Source organism: Aulonocara stuartgranti (assembly GCF_965226115.1).
Source record: "Aulonocara stuartgranti genome assembly, chromosome: 23".
NCBI classification, from domain to species: domain Eukaryota; kingdom Metazoa; phylum Chordata; class Actinopteri; order Cichliformes; family Cichlidae; genus Aulonocara; species Aulonocara stuartgranti.
In genome coordinates, this window is record NC_138958.1 from 46,553,076 (window position 1) to 46,570,606 (window position 17,531).

At 43.0% G+C, this 17,531-nt stretch overlaps 2 protein-coding genes across 2 annotated transcripts in view; both read left to right on the forward strand.

The window, feature by feature from the left end:
* The window catches only part of LOC309701482 (uncharacterized protein), a 2,150,955-nt gene that overhangs the window by 1,961,924 nt on the left and 171,500 nt on the right, over nucleotides 1–17,531 (forward strand). The gene's annotated exons all lie outside the window — the stretch shown is intronic.
* The window catches only part of LOC309700355 (protein NLRC3-like), a gene marked incomplete at its 3' end in the record, with an annotated part of 31,588 nt that overhangs the window by 711 nt on the left and 13,346 nt on the right, over nucleotides 1–17,531 (forward strand). Inside the window, exons 3-7 of the mRNA XM_082523877.1 lie at nucleotides 484–615; nucleotides 3,703–3,834; nucleotides 5,458–5,699; nucleotides 5,804–7,589; nucleotides 15,735–15,908. Of these exons, the coding sequence (XP_082380003.1) occupies nucleotides 484–615; nucleotides 3,703–3,834; nucleotides 5,458–5,699; nucleotides 5,804–7,589; nucleotides 15,735–15,908 (2,466 nt within the window). The remainder of the gene's footprint in view (nucleotides 1–483; nucleotides 616–3,702; nucleotides 3,835–5,457; nucleotides 5,700–5,803; nucleotides 7,590–15,734; nucleotides 15,909–17,531) is intronic.

Genomic DNA, 17,531 nt, shown 5'->3' on the forward strand with positions numbered 1-17,531 from the left:
AGGACCTGGACGTCTAACTTTAGTTGTTGTCCTGGAGTTTTAATGTTAGAGAACTGATACCAGTGAGTTTATAGCCGTGGTTAAAATAAAAATACTTGAGGATTTTCTTTAGATTTAGATTTTTCTGAATAAATAGGACCTGAAAGATTTATTAGACTTAACCAACAGTCCCTGCTGCATAGCTCAACTTATTAGCCAGCTAGCTAGTTGGCAAACATGGAGAAACGTCAGCTGACTCTAACTCCAAACCTACAAAACCAAGAAAATAACACACTGTGCAGAACTCCTGAGTTTTGAGTAATACGTTGTGTTTTGCTCCCAATGAGCCAGGCTTTGTTGTCAGTTTAGACAATATTTCTCTGGGCTTTTCTTTGGATATTGGTTTGTCATGATGAGGTCATTCTAATATCTGGACTCTAAATTAGACTCTCTCATGACAGATTTTATCATTGATTGTGACGAGAAACCCTTCTGTGTTTGCAGAGGTCAGAGGTCACAGTCTCCAGTATCCAGCTGTGTGTCTGTGAGGAGTGATGGGTCCATGTTCCTACCTCCATATTTCAGTAATGAACCTGCACCAACACCAAACCTCCATCATGGACCTCAGCTGATAATGTAAGAGATCTGCTGCTGTGCTCTTTGGAAGTTTATGATTTTTTTACAAGTTTCTAAAGTGTCATCAGACTTTCACACAGATCCCAAAAGTAGACAGAACAAGAAAATAAGTAATCTAATTTTGCTGTTATTTGTTTATACTGTATTTTCCGCACTATAAGGCGCACTTAAAATCCTTTAATTTTCTCAAAAATCGACAGTGCTCCTTATGTATGAATTCTGCTTGTGCTTACTGACCTCGAACCGATTTTATGTGGAGCACAGCGCTCAACAATCTGTCAAAAATGTTTTAGTACGACTTTGGTAAGCGATGAAGCCGCACCGCCTGATGGATTGTCGGAGCATTACGGCTGCCGTAGCCTCGCAGAGTAATCTGGGTCCTAAACTCCGTCACTTCAGGTCCCAAAGTCAAACGAACACTGTGGCATCACTGAGAGTTACAAACTGTCTAAAGTGTTTCAGGTGTGTGCTAACTAAAAATAAAAACAAGATGATAGTTTATTAAATTTTAATGACATTTGCAGATTGTCTCAGTGGAGTTTAATAAACTCAGCCGTCTGCTCCTTGCTATCTAAAATATAACAGGACACTGGAGTAAACTCTCGACCGTCTCACACTTCTGATTAATCAGTTTTCTGCTTGACGTTTATTCAGCTGTGTGAAAACTAGAGATGGCACGATACCACTTTTTTATGTCCGATACCGATATCATAAATTTGGATATCTGCCGATACCGATATGAATCCGATATAGTGTTTTTTAATCAACAAAACTGTTTTTTAAATATCTTGCTGCATTTTGTTTAAGTTCATACTCAAGTTTAAAACAACAACTACACTAAAGCTATTCTGTTATACCTGTATGCAAAAAAAATAAAATTTCATAGTTCAGCAATACTGATCAATCTAATAAACTTAAACCTACACCATCCTCCCTATTCTGGTATTTTAAAGAGTACTTAGCGTAAATATTAAGCAACCTAACTAATAGGGTTCCAACTCCCAGCAACAACAAAAATAAATAAATAAAAAATAGGGAACCACCCCTCACGCTCCACCTCATGATGCTTAATCGACGTAATCAACCTTAATTTGATGCAGTGTGAAAAAAAATGCACAGAAATCAATTATTTTTCAAGATATTAAAATATTAAATAGATTCAACATCTTTCTTCAACAAAATTGCAGACTGCACAGATGGTACCTTCCCAAAGGAAAAAGTACTATAGCTTACTAGGGTATATTAGACTTAATAGTCACTATATACAGTAATTGATTTCTATTCATTTTACATCAGATTAAAACTTTGGGTGTCAGATAATTATTTATTAAAAGCTCGACATTTTAAATGAGAATAAGAAAGAAAAGTATGTCTTTGTGCCCCCTTTTCCCAGTTAATGCCCTATTGGACCCCCTGGCTAAACTTTGCTAGATCCGCCCCTGCACAGTTACCAGCCGTCAGCTACGTAAAAAAAAGATCCTCGAGTAGAAAGTAATAATAAATAAATTCTAACAACAGCTTATCAAGCTTAAACGTGCTGCTGTTGTTCAGCCGCTGGTTTCCTCTTTCTGGTGCAAAGTGGGCCAAAAACAAACAAGAGAGACGGACTCGCAACAGAAAAGCCGATCAGCTGATCATTAAGCAGTTTCATGATTGAAGTAGCAGCAAGAAGAGGCAGTCGCTCCATATATCGTTTGTTAAGCTTAACGCAGGAATGCTTTACAAACATTCAGAGATGGACTTACACACCTGCTTTACTTCTCTCGGGGATAACTTTGTCGGAGATGAAATGCCGGGTTGCTAGCGAAGCTCCACATGCTATCCAGACCACCGACAGGTCCCGCATGCCACAGCTGCTCTATCACGTGATGCATACTGCTCCGACGTGCTAACGTTCTGAGGTGAGTTACGGCGTGTTGCAAGTTTTGTGAGGTGCTTTCGTGATATTTAATGGATCGGATTACATTTTTTATTTTTCTCCGATATCCGATCCAGTAATTTAGGTCAGTATCGGACCGATACTGATACGTAATATCGGATCGGTCCATCTCTAGTAAAAACTATAACTTTAATCTCAGCCAAACCAATTTACTCAGGAACAAATAAAATACTTAAAAAAGTGAAACAATAACATTTTTAAGCTATCTAAGTGACTTATATATCATGTTTAACCTGAGAGGCCAAAGACCGCGGTATCTGAAAATGATGTGTCGAGAGTTCGCTGTTCTCGTCGGCTGTAGTGACCCTCGAGCTCCCAGCTAGCTATCGAGCTGGTGGGCAACATACGTCTCTGAAAACGTCGGAGCACTTTTACAAACATGTGGTGTCTTGATAAACCGAGCAGATATTTGAAGTTTACACAGCTACATTCTCGCCTGAACATTGCTTAAAGGTTTATTTTGTGACCCAGAAAGAGTAATAAGAGTAATATTAAAACTAAGTAGCTGCTGCCATTGTTGGAAACTGGAATTGGCTGCGCCGCGCTATGAATTCTGGGATATGGTGGGCCATGAAGGACACACCCGACCCATCTTTAAAATCTGGGGAAAAGGAGGATGCATTTGTCAATTCAATTCAGTTTTATTTATACAGCACCAAATCACAACAACAGTCGCCTCACGGCACTCTATATTGTACAGTAGATCATACAATAATAGATACAGAGAAAAACCCAGCAATCATATGACCCCCTATGAGCAGCACTTTGGCGACAGTGGGAAGGAAAAACTCCCTTTTAACAGGAAGAAACCTCCAGCTCAGGGAGGGGCGGGGCCATCTGCTGCGGCCTCTGTCGGCTGCATTTGGAGGCGTCTTCGAATTTGGGCTTTCTTCGTTGCGTCGCCGTAACGTCACCAACAAATGCGGCCCCTAAATTTGGACACAGCTACAATACCGGACACTGCTTCTTCTTCTTCTTCGGGGTTTAACGGCAGCTGGCATCCTTGTACATACAGTGCTGCCATGCTGCACCGCCATGCTGGCCTGCACGGCGTCAACGGGTTAGCTCATTTAGCTCGTTAACGTATTAGCGGCATTTTAACGAGATTAACGCTGACAGCACTAATAGAAACCCTTCTGTGTTTGCAGAGGTCAGAGGTCACAGTCTCCAGTATCCAGCTCTGCGTCTATGAGGAGTGATGGGTCCATATTCCTACCTCCATATTTCAGTGATGAACCTGCACCAACACCAAACCTCCATCATGGAGCTCAGCTGACCATGTAAGAGAGCTGCTGACTCATTTACGGGTGTTTGAAATTCTGTGACCACTTTGTAATTTTAGTTTATATTTTTAAAGTGTTTTTATTTGTAGTTGCCTGTATTTTTATTACACTGTGTGTAACGTGGTGGTTTGTGCTGTTTGGGATTGTTTTGGTGTATTTGTGTCAGAACATCAGATAAATGATTTCATCACATTTTAAAAGAAAGTATCAGGATAATAATCTGAACTGAGTCATCAGAAATAGAAAGATGGTCTCAACAGGCCACTGAGCTGATCTCCAAAGAAATGCAGAAGATTGAAGAGTCCGAGGCTGTTTATTTGTCACAGGCATCGTCATACACGTACAACACAGTGAAATGTGCTGAGCTGCTCCTGTGACTGGACAAAACATTATAAACAATCATTAAATGAAATAATGAAACATTGTGCAGATGTAATGTTAAAGTGCTTTGTGCCACATTAGCACAGCATGTACTGACAGAGCAGTGCAAGCAGAACAAAGCAAATGAGCAAAGTGATGTAAACAGAGTAACTGAACAGAGTGAGCAGAGTAATATCAGCAGTAATGAAGCAGCAGGATCAGTGTAGCAGCGTGTGACGTCATAATGAATCAGGTATGATCTGAAATATGACAGTGAGACAAGAACATGATGTAAGGTCCTGTTTAAACCCTGATGGTGATGCTATGAGGGGAGCATGTTCTGATTTAGGACTTGGATGGTCTGAGGATAGAAGCTCCTCTCTGTTTGTGTCCTGATGGTGCAGAAGCTTCTGCCTGATTGTAGAAGGAGCTGAAGCCAGCATCATCCCAGAGGTGAAGCTCCTCTGTGTGCAGACCTGAGGTCAGATTCCTCCAGGCTGATGTTCAGGATCTACAGAAACGTGTGGTTGTAGTTATTGCTGCACTGTGTGCTGACAGCAGATCCTCAGAACAAAGCGCTGCACACGTGTTCTTTACAAACATCTGTACATAGAAAATATGGATCATGGCAGTGAATGAACACGTTTCTGTCATTTGTTTCATTGGCTTCTTTTTTCTGCCTGTGTTCATGTGATTAATGTCTAACACATAAACAGGTTTGTAATCAAACATCACATCATCAGGGAGGCATCATGAAACAAAGTTACTGCTGGAGGCTGAACTCAATTTGGTGGCAATGTTCAAAAATATCACTCAGATCATTTCAAAGCTTTTAGTTCTTCTTCTTCACTTCTGTAAAATAATAGAAAGAAAATCAGAACCCAGAAGTTCACTTCCTGATGACTGAACTCTTTCAAAATAAAGCTGAAAGCTCTGAATGTGACACCGCTGCTCCACCACAGTTTTTAGAGGAGGTCAAAGGTCAGTTGAAAGTGATGGATCCCAAACTTCCAGTACATCCAGTGAAGGACATAATCAGCTCTGTGATGAAGGCTTTTACTGTGGAGTTTGTAGGCTGATCACTCTGTGTTTAATAAGACAGGCAGGAACAGCAAAGGAAACTTGGATTCTGAACTCAAACACAAGTTTCTCCACTTTGACTTTTCTCTGTGACCATCAGAGCTTCTGCACAGTGTCATCAAATCTGGATGTTTGTCACTGACAGTCAATGATTTTAGTGATAAAGAAATGTGTTCACAGAGGGAGGAAGAGGAAGAGGAGTGGTGTCTGTGAGGAGGAGCAGCTGTCCTGCTGTGCTTTGTGTCAGGACGTCCTGAAGGATCCAGTCTCTACCAGCTGTGGACACTGGTTCTGCAGACAGTGCATCTCCTCATACTGGGACCAGTCTGCTTCATCAGGAGACTGGTCCTGTCCCCAGTGTGGAGAAAGATCCAGAAGCAGAGCTGGACTGCAGACAGCCAGTCAGAGCAGCTGTGTACAAAGTAAGACTGAACATCTGTCTGCTGATGGACTCATTTCTGAAAACTGGACTTCTTGTTGTTGTTCAGACATTGAAGAGTTTTCTTTCTGTTTTTCTTTCTTTCAGCAGATGTTGGTCTGCAGGAGGTTTTAGATGAACATAAGATCAGTCTGAGGAGGAGATGTGAACGTGTGACTGAAGGAAGTGATGAAACAGGAAGTAGAACCCTCCTCAACAGGATCTACACTGAGCTCTACATCACAGAGGGACAGAGTGAAGAGGTTCATAGCCAACATGAGGTGAGGCAGCTGGAGACAGCTTCCAAGATGGACGCCCTCCATGACACTCCAATCAGGTGCCAGGACATCTTTAAAGCCTTACCTGACCAACAGAGACCCATCAGAGTGGTTCTGACCAACGGCGTGGCTGGTGTTGGAAAAACCTTCTCAGTGCAGAAGTTCACTCTGGACTGGGCAGAGGGCTTGGAGAACCAACATGTCAGTGTGGTGGTTCTGCTTTCATTCAGGGAGCTGAACCTGATCAGAGAGGAGCAGTACAGTCTTCTGGAGCTGCTCCATGTTTTCCATCCAACATTACAGAAAGTCACAGCAGAGAAGCTGGCTGTCTCTCAGCTTTTGTTCATCTTTGACGGCCTGGATGAAAGCAGACTTTCATTGGATTTCACCAACAGGAAGCTGCTGTCTGATGTCACACAGAAGTCATCAGTCAGCCAGCTGCTGACAAACCTCATCCAGGGGAATCTGCTTCCCTCGGCTCTCGTCTGGATAACTTCCCGACCTGCAGCGGCCAATCAGATCCCTCCTACATGTGTTGACAGGCTAACAGAAGTACGAGGCTTCACTGACGCCCAGAAGGAGGAGTACTTCAGGAGGAGATTCAGTGATGAAGAGCTGTCCAGCAGAATCATCTCCCACATGAAGACATCCAGGAGCCTCCACATCATGTGTAGAATCCCAGTCTTCTGCTGGATCACTGCTACAGTTCTGGAGCACATGTTGACTACAGAGCAGAGAGGAGAGCTGCCCAAGACCCTGACTGACATGTACTCACACTTCCTGCTGGTTCAGACAAAGAGGAAGAAGAACAAGTACCACGAGGGACATGAGACGAGTCCACAGGAGCTGACGGAGGCTGACAGGGAAGTTCTTCTGAAGCTGGGGAGGCTGGCGTTTGAACACCTGGAGAAAGGAAACATCATGTTCTACCAAGAAGACCTGGAGCAGTGTGGTCTGGATGTGACAGAGGCCTCGGTGTACTCAGGAGTTTGTACAGAGATCTTCAAAAGAGAGTGTGTGATCTTCCAGAAACCAGTCTACTGCTTTGTTCATCTGAGCATCCAGGAGTTTCTGGCTGCAGTCTACATGTTCCACTGTTTCACCAACAGGAAGTCAGAGGTGCTGAAGAACTTCCTGGGAAAAAAATACAGAGAGTCCTCTCTGGATGATTTTTTGATGGAAACACTAATAAAATCCTTCAGGAGTAAAAATGGTCATCTGGACCTGTTTGTCCGCTTCCTTCATGGCCTCTGTCTGGAGTCCAACCAGAGACTCTTAGGAGGTCTGCTGGGTCAGACAGAGAACAGTCCAGAAACCATCCAGAGAGTCATCAAGAATCTAAAAAAAAGGAAGACAAAATCCTCTCCTGACAGAAGCATCAACATCTTCCACTGTCTGATGGAGATGAACGACATCTTATTATCTCAGGAGATCCAAGAGTTCCTGAAGTCAGAGAACAAATCAAAGAAACTCTCTGAGATCCACTGCTCAGCTCTGGCCTTCATGCTGCAGATGTCAGAGGAGGTTCTGGATGAGTTGGACCTGAAGAAGTACAACACAACAAAGGAGGGACGACTGAGACTGATTCCAGCTGTGAGGAACTTCAGAAAGGCTCGGTGAGTCCAGATGTGATCATTAATATTATCAGTTGGTGATAGTTTAGTTACTCAGTCATAAACTGCAATCATTTCTTATTTGAGGTCACACTAGGGCTGCCACAAACGATTATTTTTGTGATTATTTGACTAATCAGATCAAAAATAAAACATACAGCTTATTGCACCAGCATGCATCTGCTGTTATGTAACTATCATTAGCTTACAGCTTAGAGTTTTTAAGGTATGTGCTAACTAAAAATAAAGACCAGATGATAGTTTATTAAACTTTTAATGAAATTTGCAGATTGTAGCAACAAACAGAAAGGCCCCCAAAATGTGTGCCGAGTTCTTCAGTGTGATTTCTCCACGATGAAAGCACACTCTGCTCCACATAGTTATGAAGATCTTGATTAACCACATTAGCTTCACATTAGTAACTTTGTCCTCGACAGCTCGGCCATCTTCAGAACCTGCCCAGGAATTGAACTGCACATGTGCACTGGCTCCAGACGTGGGGTTGTCCTGCATAGTCAGTGGTGTCAGTAGATCATTAAGTAAAATAATATGTAACTAGATTCCTTTGAAAGAGCAACCATGGACGACAAAGCTGGGCGGAGTCTGCTCTAAGACACCAAATGAGCAAATATTTGCTGACCTGTATCAGTGATCACCTTTTTGTTGGCCTAGTCCCCCAGTCCTCCCACTCCCCCCGGTCCTCGGTGGATGCTGTCACTTCCTCTGACACCGGCTCACCATTTATGTTGTGTCAAAAATCAAACATGAAGATCTAATTTACTCTAAACTCTCTGACTGTTACTAATATAGTCATAAAATATGCAACAACCACTGGAGATGGAGATGAAGCTTCAACTTGCAGAAAATAGTTTATTAAAATCAGTTTGAATAAACCCAAGGCTCAGAGCAAAAGAGACAAAAGCGCCCCCAAGTGGTCAGACAATAGACGAACAGAATAAACCCTATCAAAGACAAACACGCTGGAAGCATCTTTTCTAACACTCCAGTATTTATTAGCATTTATTATAAATTTATTGTGACTTTGAAGACGTTCAGTGTTTCCTTTGGTATAACGGAGGTCTGACTACAGTCCAGTAAACACACTGATTAGGATTATAGATTAAACTGCAGTAATACTTTCACAGTGTGCAGTGATGCACAGGTCCGAGTGGTTTTACACTGAAATTCTCAACAACAGGAAACTATAAGAATGTTACTCTAATAATAAACAAAGAAGAAGAAAAACATTTTTCATTTAGAGTTGATGAATATAAATGAATTTGAACTTTACAAACCAATCAAAGACAAACTGATCCATGTGAGTTTATAACAATATTCAAAGGCTGCTGCTGGACACAGACAGGTAACATCATTTTGACTTGCTGTCACCTGGATCTGGAGTCATAAACACTGAAGCGCTGAACATTAATACAAGTCTGTTTCTGCCAACTAGTGATAAACCTGCAGACTAATGGCTCAGAAAGCTAAAACGAGCCAATCATTTCTGTGTTTAGTTCCTCTGAAATCAGATGTGATATCAGCAGCTCTGAGTTCATTCATCATTATTGTCCAGTGATGAGATTTCTGCTCCGTTTGGTGACAGTCAGCAGATTTTCCCTGAGTGTGGACGTGAACAGTCGTACCTGACAGCAGCAGGTAGCAAACAGAGATAGTCTTTCCAGCTGGAACTCTTCACTGAGCTGAGCTCATTCAAAATGTTCTGGATTCAAGACAGGTGTCACAACCCGGCTCATAGGAAGTGACAAACAAATGGGAGACCACACACAGGCTTTTAAAGACTGTAAGACATATTTAATGAAAATAAGGTAGAGCAACTTAAACACAAGTTAGAGGACATAACAGCCATAACTGAAACTTCCAAATAAACATAACACGTGCCAGAGGGAGCCAAAAGCCAGCCAACCCTGAGAGGCCAGTCAAGGTGTCTTTATATACACTGGGACTGGCCTCTCAGGTGTGCTGCATCAATAATTGAGTCAGCTCCACCTACCTGCAAGAAACAGGAAAAGGAAAAAGAAAAACACAAGGCCAGCCCACTGGCCGTCACACTTCCCCCCAAAGAACAGGGTCTCACCCTGAATTGGCAAACACATTTACATTATGAATTTGCAGCTAGAAGAACTAACATATTTTAAATTCATAACATATACACACACACACATGCACCCTCACTTTCAACACCTTTTGTATGCTCAAAAATCATCTTCAGCTCAACTCCAACCTCAGCAACCTTGGTACCTAGGAGCAATTTAAGAGGAAGGAAAACGATACTGGAGAGGACATACTTCAAGCATATGAGGAGTGAAGCTGCTGGTTACAAAGGGGCACGGGACAAAGCATCTGCCAAGACATTATCTTTGCCCTTAATGTGCTGGATATCCAAATTGTAAGGCTGCAGAAAGAGAGCCCACCGCATGAGCCTTTGATTTGGGTTCTGCAAGGTGTTCAAGAAAGTGAGAGGGTTATGGTCAGAAAATACCTCAATTGGCCGAGCAGAATCTAAATATACCCTAAAATGCTGCAAGGCCAAGACTAATGCCAAAGCTTCCTTCTCAATGACCGAATAATTCAGCTGATGGGAGTTGAACTTCTTGGAATAGAAACTAACTGGATGTTCCGTACCTTGCTTGTCAGCTTGGACTAGAACAGCACCTGCACCAATGTGGCTTGCATCCACATACAGCTTGAAGGGCTGATCCAGACGAGGGGCTAAAAGCACAGGTTCAGAGCACAGTAAAGCTTTTACATCCCAAAAAGCTTGCTGGCATGCTGCAGACCAAATAAACTTTACCTTGGCCCTCAACAAATCAGTCAGAGGAGCAACCACTGTTGAGAAGTTTCGACAAAAACAGCGATAATACCCGACCAGACCCAAAAATCTCATGAGTTCTTTTTTTGTTACCGGAACAGGGAACTCTTTGATGGCCAACACCTTTGCATCAACTGGCCTCACATAACCTTGGCCCACAACCCTACCAAGATAGGTCACAGTTGCTTTTGCAAATTCACATTTTGCCAGGTTGATAGTCAGATTTCCCAGAACTAATCGTTCAAACAGAGTGCGAATGCGATCCAGATGATCCTCCCAGGTGTTACTATATACCACCACGTCATCTAGGTAAACAGCACAGCCTTCCAGCCCATTAACAACCATATTCATGAGTCGCTGAAATGTAGCTGGAGCATTGCGTAAACCAAAACCCATGACTGTATATGAATAAAGACCAGATGGCGTGATGAAAGCAGATATTTCCTGAGCTCTGGGAGTCAGCGGCACCTGCCAATATCCCTTCAACAGATCAAACTTGCTCACATATTCTGCTGCACCAACTTGGTCAATACAGTCGTCAATATGAGGCAAGGGGTAGGAATCGGGTTTGGTCACTGCATTTACCTTACGAAAGTCTGTGCAACAACGTGGTGATTTATCAGCTTTTTCAACCAACAAGCATGGGGAAGCCCAGCTTGACGACGACGGCACTGCAATGTTGTTTTCCAACATGTAATGAACTTCCTTATCGATTATTTTCCTCTTTTCCTCAGAGACCCTGTAGAACCTCTGCCGAATTGGTTTTGTATCACCCACATCAATATCATGCTCTATCAAAGTTGTTTTAGAAGGTGTGTCTCCAAACAAGGTTGGATACCTTGTAATTAATGCAGACAATTCTGCACATTTGTCAGCAGGCAAATGGCCCAATAGCACATCCAAGTTCTGAAGAGATTCTGAATTCTTCAGACGGCCAAGCAATAAGGGATCATCAGGTGCTGCCACATCCTCCCCCCCACAAACTGACTTCGCCACTGTACAAGCCGACAACCCTGGACTCGATGTGGAAGGAGAAACGAAAGAGCCCGACAGACCGACGGATAAGGGACGAACATGATAGGGTTTCAACAAATTAATATGGCAAAGTTGATTTCTTTTCCGGCGATCCGGGGTATCAATCAGATAATTCTGTTCAGACAGTTTTTGTACCACGGTGTAAGGCCCAGCAAACCGTGCCTGGAACGGTGACCCTGCAATCGGCAGTAAAGCCAAAACCTGGTCACCTGTACTAAACTGCTGCTCTTCAGAACGCCGGTCATAAAAATACTTCATCTTGACCTGAGCCCTCTCAAGGTTCCGTTTGGCCAACTGACCTGCCACATACAGTCTGTGCCGAAAACCATTAACATAATCTATCAAGTTCACCGGTGGTTCACCTGACAACCACTTATCGCACAGCACTGTCAACGGTCCCCGAACTTTGTGGCCAAAGACCAAGTCATTTGGGCTAAACCCAGTACTCTCCTGGCACACTTCACGCGCTGCCAACAGAAGCCACGGTAAACCTTCCTCCCAGTCACTCCTCATTTCGGTGCAATAGGCACGTAACAAGGACTTCAGTGTTTGGTGGAAGCGCTCTAAAGCACCTTGGCTCTGTGGATGATAAGGAGAGGCTTTATTATGCACAATATTCAACAGCTTAAGAACTTGTGCAAAAAGATGTGACGAAAAGTTTGATCCCTGGTCACTGTGAATAATCTTCGGTATGCCAAATACAGAAATAAACTGTGTCAAAGCCTTCACCACAGACTTAGCTGTGATGGTACGCAACGGATATGCAGCAGGATAACGCGTAACCTGGCACATTACAGTTAACAGATACTCCGAACCAGATTTTGATCGAGGAAGAGGGCCCACACAGTCAATGATCAAATGTTCAAATGGGTTACTCACAGCAGGGATGGGACAAAGTGGAACAGGTTTAATAGACTGATTTGGCTTACCTACAATTTGGCAAGTATGGCAGGTCTTAATGTAAGCTGAAACATCACGCTTAAGACGTGGCCAAAAGAAGTAGCGCAAGATGTAATTATAAGTCTTCGTCACACCCAAATGTCCAGATTTGTCATGAGAACACTTCAACACCTCGTCACGGTATTTAGTTGGAACCACAATCTGGACAACTGGACTCCCAACACAGTCCAACCCTTGCGGAATCCACCTACGGACTAGTACCTCCTTCTGCAGAAAATAACCAGAGGCCGCACTTCTAGCGTCATCACTAGCTTGCACTTTGTGAAACAGCTCAGTCAGTGAAGCATCAGCACGCTGTGCCTGAATTAACTCTTGCTGGGAAACTGACAAATGTTCAGGAACAATCAAGTCTGGTTCAACCTGACACTCTTCTGCTTGAGTTACAGGCTCTGCATCCCTTTTAGCTGCAGCCCTCGTAACAGCACAAGCTGCAAAGTCAGAAAAACCCTGTTCACACTCATGGGACTCATTCAGAACTCTAGATTTAACAGGTAAAGAATTGTCAGCCCAGACTCGATTTCCAGCCAAATCATTCCCCAAAATCACATGTACGCCCTCAAGTGGCAAAGCAGGACGAACACCAAGGCAGATATCATCATCCACAAAACTGCATGACAGCCTGACTTTATGCAATGGGGCACAGATAGTGGTTAAACCCATGCCTTGAACAAGCACACACTCACCAGTATCAGTAACCTGTGAAAATGGCAACACGGAGGCTAAGATAAAAGAATCCTTCGCGCCTGTGTCATGCAAAATCTTTACAGGAACTTTATGATCATCACCCGGGAGTGATACAAACCCATCTGACACAAAATCCTCAAACCCCGAATAGCTCTCTGAGTCAGACTTAGTCGAAACTGGCGTCTCCCGAGAGACTACTGAAATTTCCCAAGCAGGAATGGTAAGAGCCGCAGGCTTAACCTGTTTACCTGTACGTGCCAACTTGCTTTTCAACAAGGGACATTCTGCTTTCCAGTGTCCATCGCCATGGCAGTAGTTGCATGCTTGACCAAACTTACTGGGCTTCACACCACCAATGGCCTTCGCAGGGTCCGACGACATAAACTTAGTTTGACAAAAAGCTCTAGCGGGAGCACCAACTGGAAAACAGTTTCTACCAACCTGCCCCTTATGTGCCAAGATATATTCATCTGCCAATTTAGCAGCGTCAGAAACGGTTGTCACTTCCCGTTCGGCAATATAAGTGGCAACCACAGGAGGAACACACTCTTTAAACTGCTCCAATACCATCAACTCACATAAATCCTGGAAAGTTGTCACTCCCAGTGCCGAACACCATCTGTTGAAGTGTTTAGTTAAATCCCTCGCAAACTCTATATGCGACTGCTTATCAGACTTCCTCCATGATCTGAAACGTTGACGGTAAGCTTCTGGTACCAACTCATATGCCTTCAGAACTGCATCTTTAACAGTAGCAAAACTCTGACAATCAACTGCACTGAGTGCTGAATAAGCTTCCTGAGCCTTTCCAGTCAAAACAGACTGTAACATAATCACATAGTCAGCTTCTGGCCATCCTCTCAATTCGGCAATGCGTTCAAAAAGGGAGAAAAAGGCATCTGGCTCTCTTTCATCAAATTTTGGCACCAAGCGCAAATTACGCACGACATCAAAAGTTTCAACTCCTTGTGGAGAAGACTCTTTAGCCTCAACACCACCTGATAACTTGCCCGCTTTGATTAGGTCTAACCGATACTGCTCTAACTCCAACTTTTCCTTTTCTAAAGAATACCTTACACGGTCTTTCTCCATTTGTAAGAGTAACAACTCCTTTTGCTGCTCAAAAGACAAAGCAACGGCAGTTGAGACCACAGACTGATCAACCTCAGCCACTAAGGTCTGCATTTTACGTGACAACACGCCTTTCTTTACTAATGCAGCCTTCAACACTCCTTTAATCTCATCTTTCAACCGTTTATCTCCAATGTCGACATCGTAATGTTCAACAAGTTTCAGGAGTTGTTCTTTAGTACAACTATTCAAGAGTTCCTCCGATGGAGACTGAACAAAAGCATCAACAGTAGCCATAACAGCAAAGTATTGATTCTCGACATGCAATTTAAAACAGCACTTTCCCACTAACTGCCTAACCAAAATCTACTTAACTAAAGCCTAGTCTTCATGCAGTTACTTACGGTGGGTACTTATGCACTAAAAACCGCCAGGAAGAGAAAGGCAACTGCACAAACAGCGACCCCCTCAATCCTGGGGACGTGCTCCCGAGACAACTGCTCTAACCGTGTTCACCGCAACAGAAATTTCAGTGAATGATTCTCGAGGGAGAAACACTCCTTCAACCTAACAGGGAAAGCACTGATTTTAACTTTGCATATTCAATAATCAACACAGCTCATACGCTCCAAAGTTGACACAAGACAGCACATCAACACTAGCTCAAGTCTACAGTAAACAGTATTAACATGACTGCCTAACCCAAATGGCCTCCCAAACACAATACACAGCAGACCCAAAATATCAAAGCACCACAAATAACCAAACTGATCAGCAATCAACTCAACAATTGCCTACAAGGCAAGACCTAGCCAAGACAAGCAGCTGCAAACAGACCAGCTCTCAATCAAATGTTAGAAAGCTTACCAAACCAGGACGATCCCAAACGAGCCCCCATTTGTCACAACCCGGCTCATAGGAAGTGACAAACAAATGGGAGACCACACACAGGCTTTTAAAGACTGTAAGACATATTTAATGAAAATAAGGTAGAGCAACTTAAACACAAGTTAGAGGACATAACAGCCATAACTGAAACTTCCAAATAAACATAACACGTGCCAGAGGGAGCCAAAAGCCAGCCAACCCTGGTTCAGTCAAGGTGTCTTTATATACACTGGGACTGGCCTCTCAGGTGTGCTGCATCAATAATTGGGTCAGCTCCACCTACCTGCAAGAAACAGGAAAAGGAAAAAGAAAAACACAAGGCCAGCCCACTGGCCGTCACACAGGAAACAGTCCACATGTGTGTCTTCACTCTGACTCTGGATCAGATCTCACTGACAGACTGTGGACATTATGGAAGCCTAAATGTGACACCATCTTCCTCCTTCATCTGCAGATTAAAGCCAAACAAAGATTCTCATTAAAAGTCTGCAGGTCTGAGAGAGACTGAATCGTTGTGTCATGTCAAACACAGTAAGAGGAGCTGAAGCACAGATGTGAAGAGCAGATGTTCATCAGATTATGACCTCACTCTGTTTTGTCTTCATATACATTCAGTCTGTGTTTATAATGCAGACTTTCTGCTTTTATAATAACACATTTTGTATTTTCTATGATCACAGACTGGCTGACTGTGGACTCTCAGGGACTCATTGTGAAGTTGTGGCCTCGGCTCTGAAGTCCATCCCCTCCCATCTGACAGAACTGGACATGAGTGAGAACAAGCTGCAGGATTCAGCAGTGAAGCTTCTGTGTGCTGGACTGGAGAGTCCAAACTGTCGACTGGAGACTCTGAGGTGAGTTCACTGACTGCAGCTGTTGTTGTTTTTCTATATTTCTGATCTTTGATATTTGAAACGTTCTTTAGTTCCTAAATGTTCAGGATGTGTCTGAAGACAAATGTGAAGAAGTTTGAGTGCTTTCAGAAATGTTGTGTCTTTCCAAACAACTGAACAACAGTTTTTCCTCTTGGCTCCAAATAGAAGTTACAGACTTGAGCAGGGTTCATTTAAAGGCTGACAGAAGTGGAGTGGTGACGGGGAGATGTTTGTCAGGACAGCTTTTCAGCCTCCACAGGTTCATGTTGTGCTCGATCAGTCAGTGAAGATGAAGTCAGTACTGGTGAGGCTGTAGAGTGTGTGAGGGATGTGAATGAGGCTGTTGGAGATCTGATGATAGCAGATAAAAACAGGCTGCAGAGACTTTGAGCTTTTGTGGAAACAGACAGAGAAAAGAAAGACATGAATGTCAAAGCTAATAAAGGTGAAGTTAGGAGCTGTGATGATGTTCATGTATCAGAAGCTGTCGGGCTGCTACAGAGACGACCCACACAGCTGCTGTGGTGAGGTTTGTGTTAAAGCAGAGGAACACAGGCCCACACATGACAGCAAAGCAGGTTTCAGGCTCTGTGAGAGGATTTCAAACAGAAGCTGGAGAAGAGAAAGGACTACAGAAAGAAGGCAGCTGAGACCAGTCCAAGTGTTTCCATGGAGCCCAGTCTAACATTCATTTATACACTAACGTACAGAAGTGAACGGGAAAATGAATCCATAGTTTCAAATGTAGAAATAGTTCTCAGTTCATTTACAGAGTTTAATACATTTCATGAGGAAATGTTCAAAGCAGCAGCTGAGAAGAAATCTGCTTCACAAAGTTGGATCCAATTCCAATAGTTTGTGATGCACTTTAACGCAGCGTGAGCAGTTCACTGCCTAACCCCACAGAGACTGTCAGTCTGGACTTTTCTTTATTTCTATTGGCTGTCAGTGAGATTTCAGAGCAATCAGAGACTGTGGGTCTGTGTATGAAGTATAATTCATGTGCAGTTGTTGAAGTTGTAGAATGAGAAATAGCAGTTTGGGGTATTTCCTGCTTTCATTGTCCTGCTTGTGCTGATGAAAATGTTTATTGACGTGTGAATTCATTCTTCAACGCTCGATTCTGCCTGAACAACGAGAAACTTTGCTTATTTTTGTGTAACACAATTCAAAGTAGGGCTGGGTATCGTCACTGATTTCTAGAATCGATTCGATTCAATTCGATTGGAATCTGGGAAATGTTGCCTCAGACAGTCAGAAATATTATAATTCAGATCAGTATATTTACATATTTTTGTATCTATAAAAGGGAAGCTGGCACTTTCGCGACTTTATCAAAGGTGTGAGCATCACAGCAGAGGCCTTTGTGTCAAAGTAGCTGAAGATAAAACACAGAAAAACATGAAGCTGATTTTCCTGGGATTTTATAAAAATATTCTGCAGTAGATCAAAAACACATAAACATTACCTGATGCTGCTGAAGTGAAGCAGAGCAAAGTTACACCGTTTTTATTACAAACACAGCGTTTTGCAGTTTTGCATAATTTTAAAAAGTTTAAATTTGTTCAGTATTGAACGGCAGAAATGAGGCTTTCTTTTCGA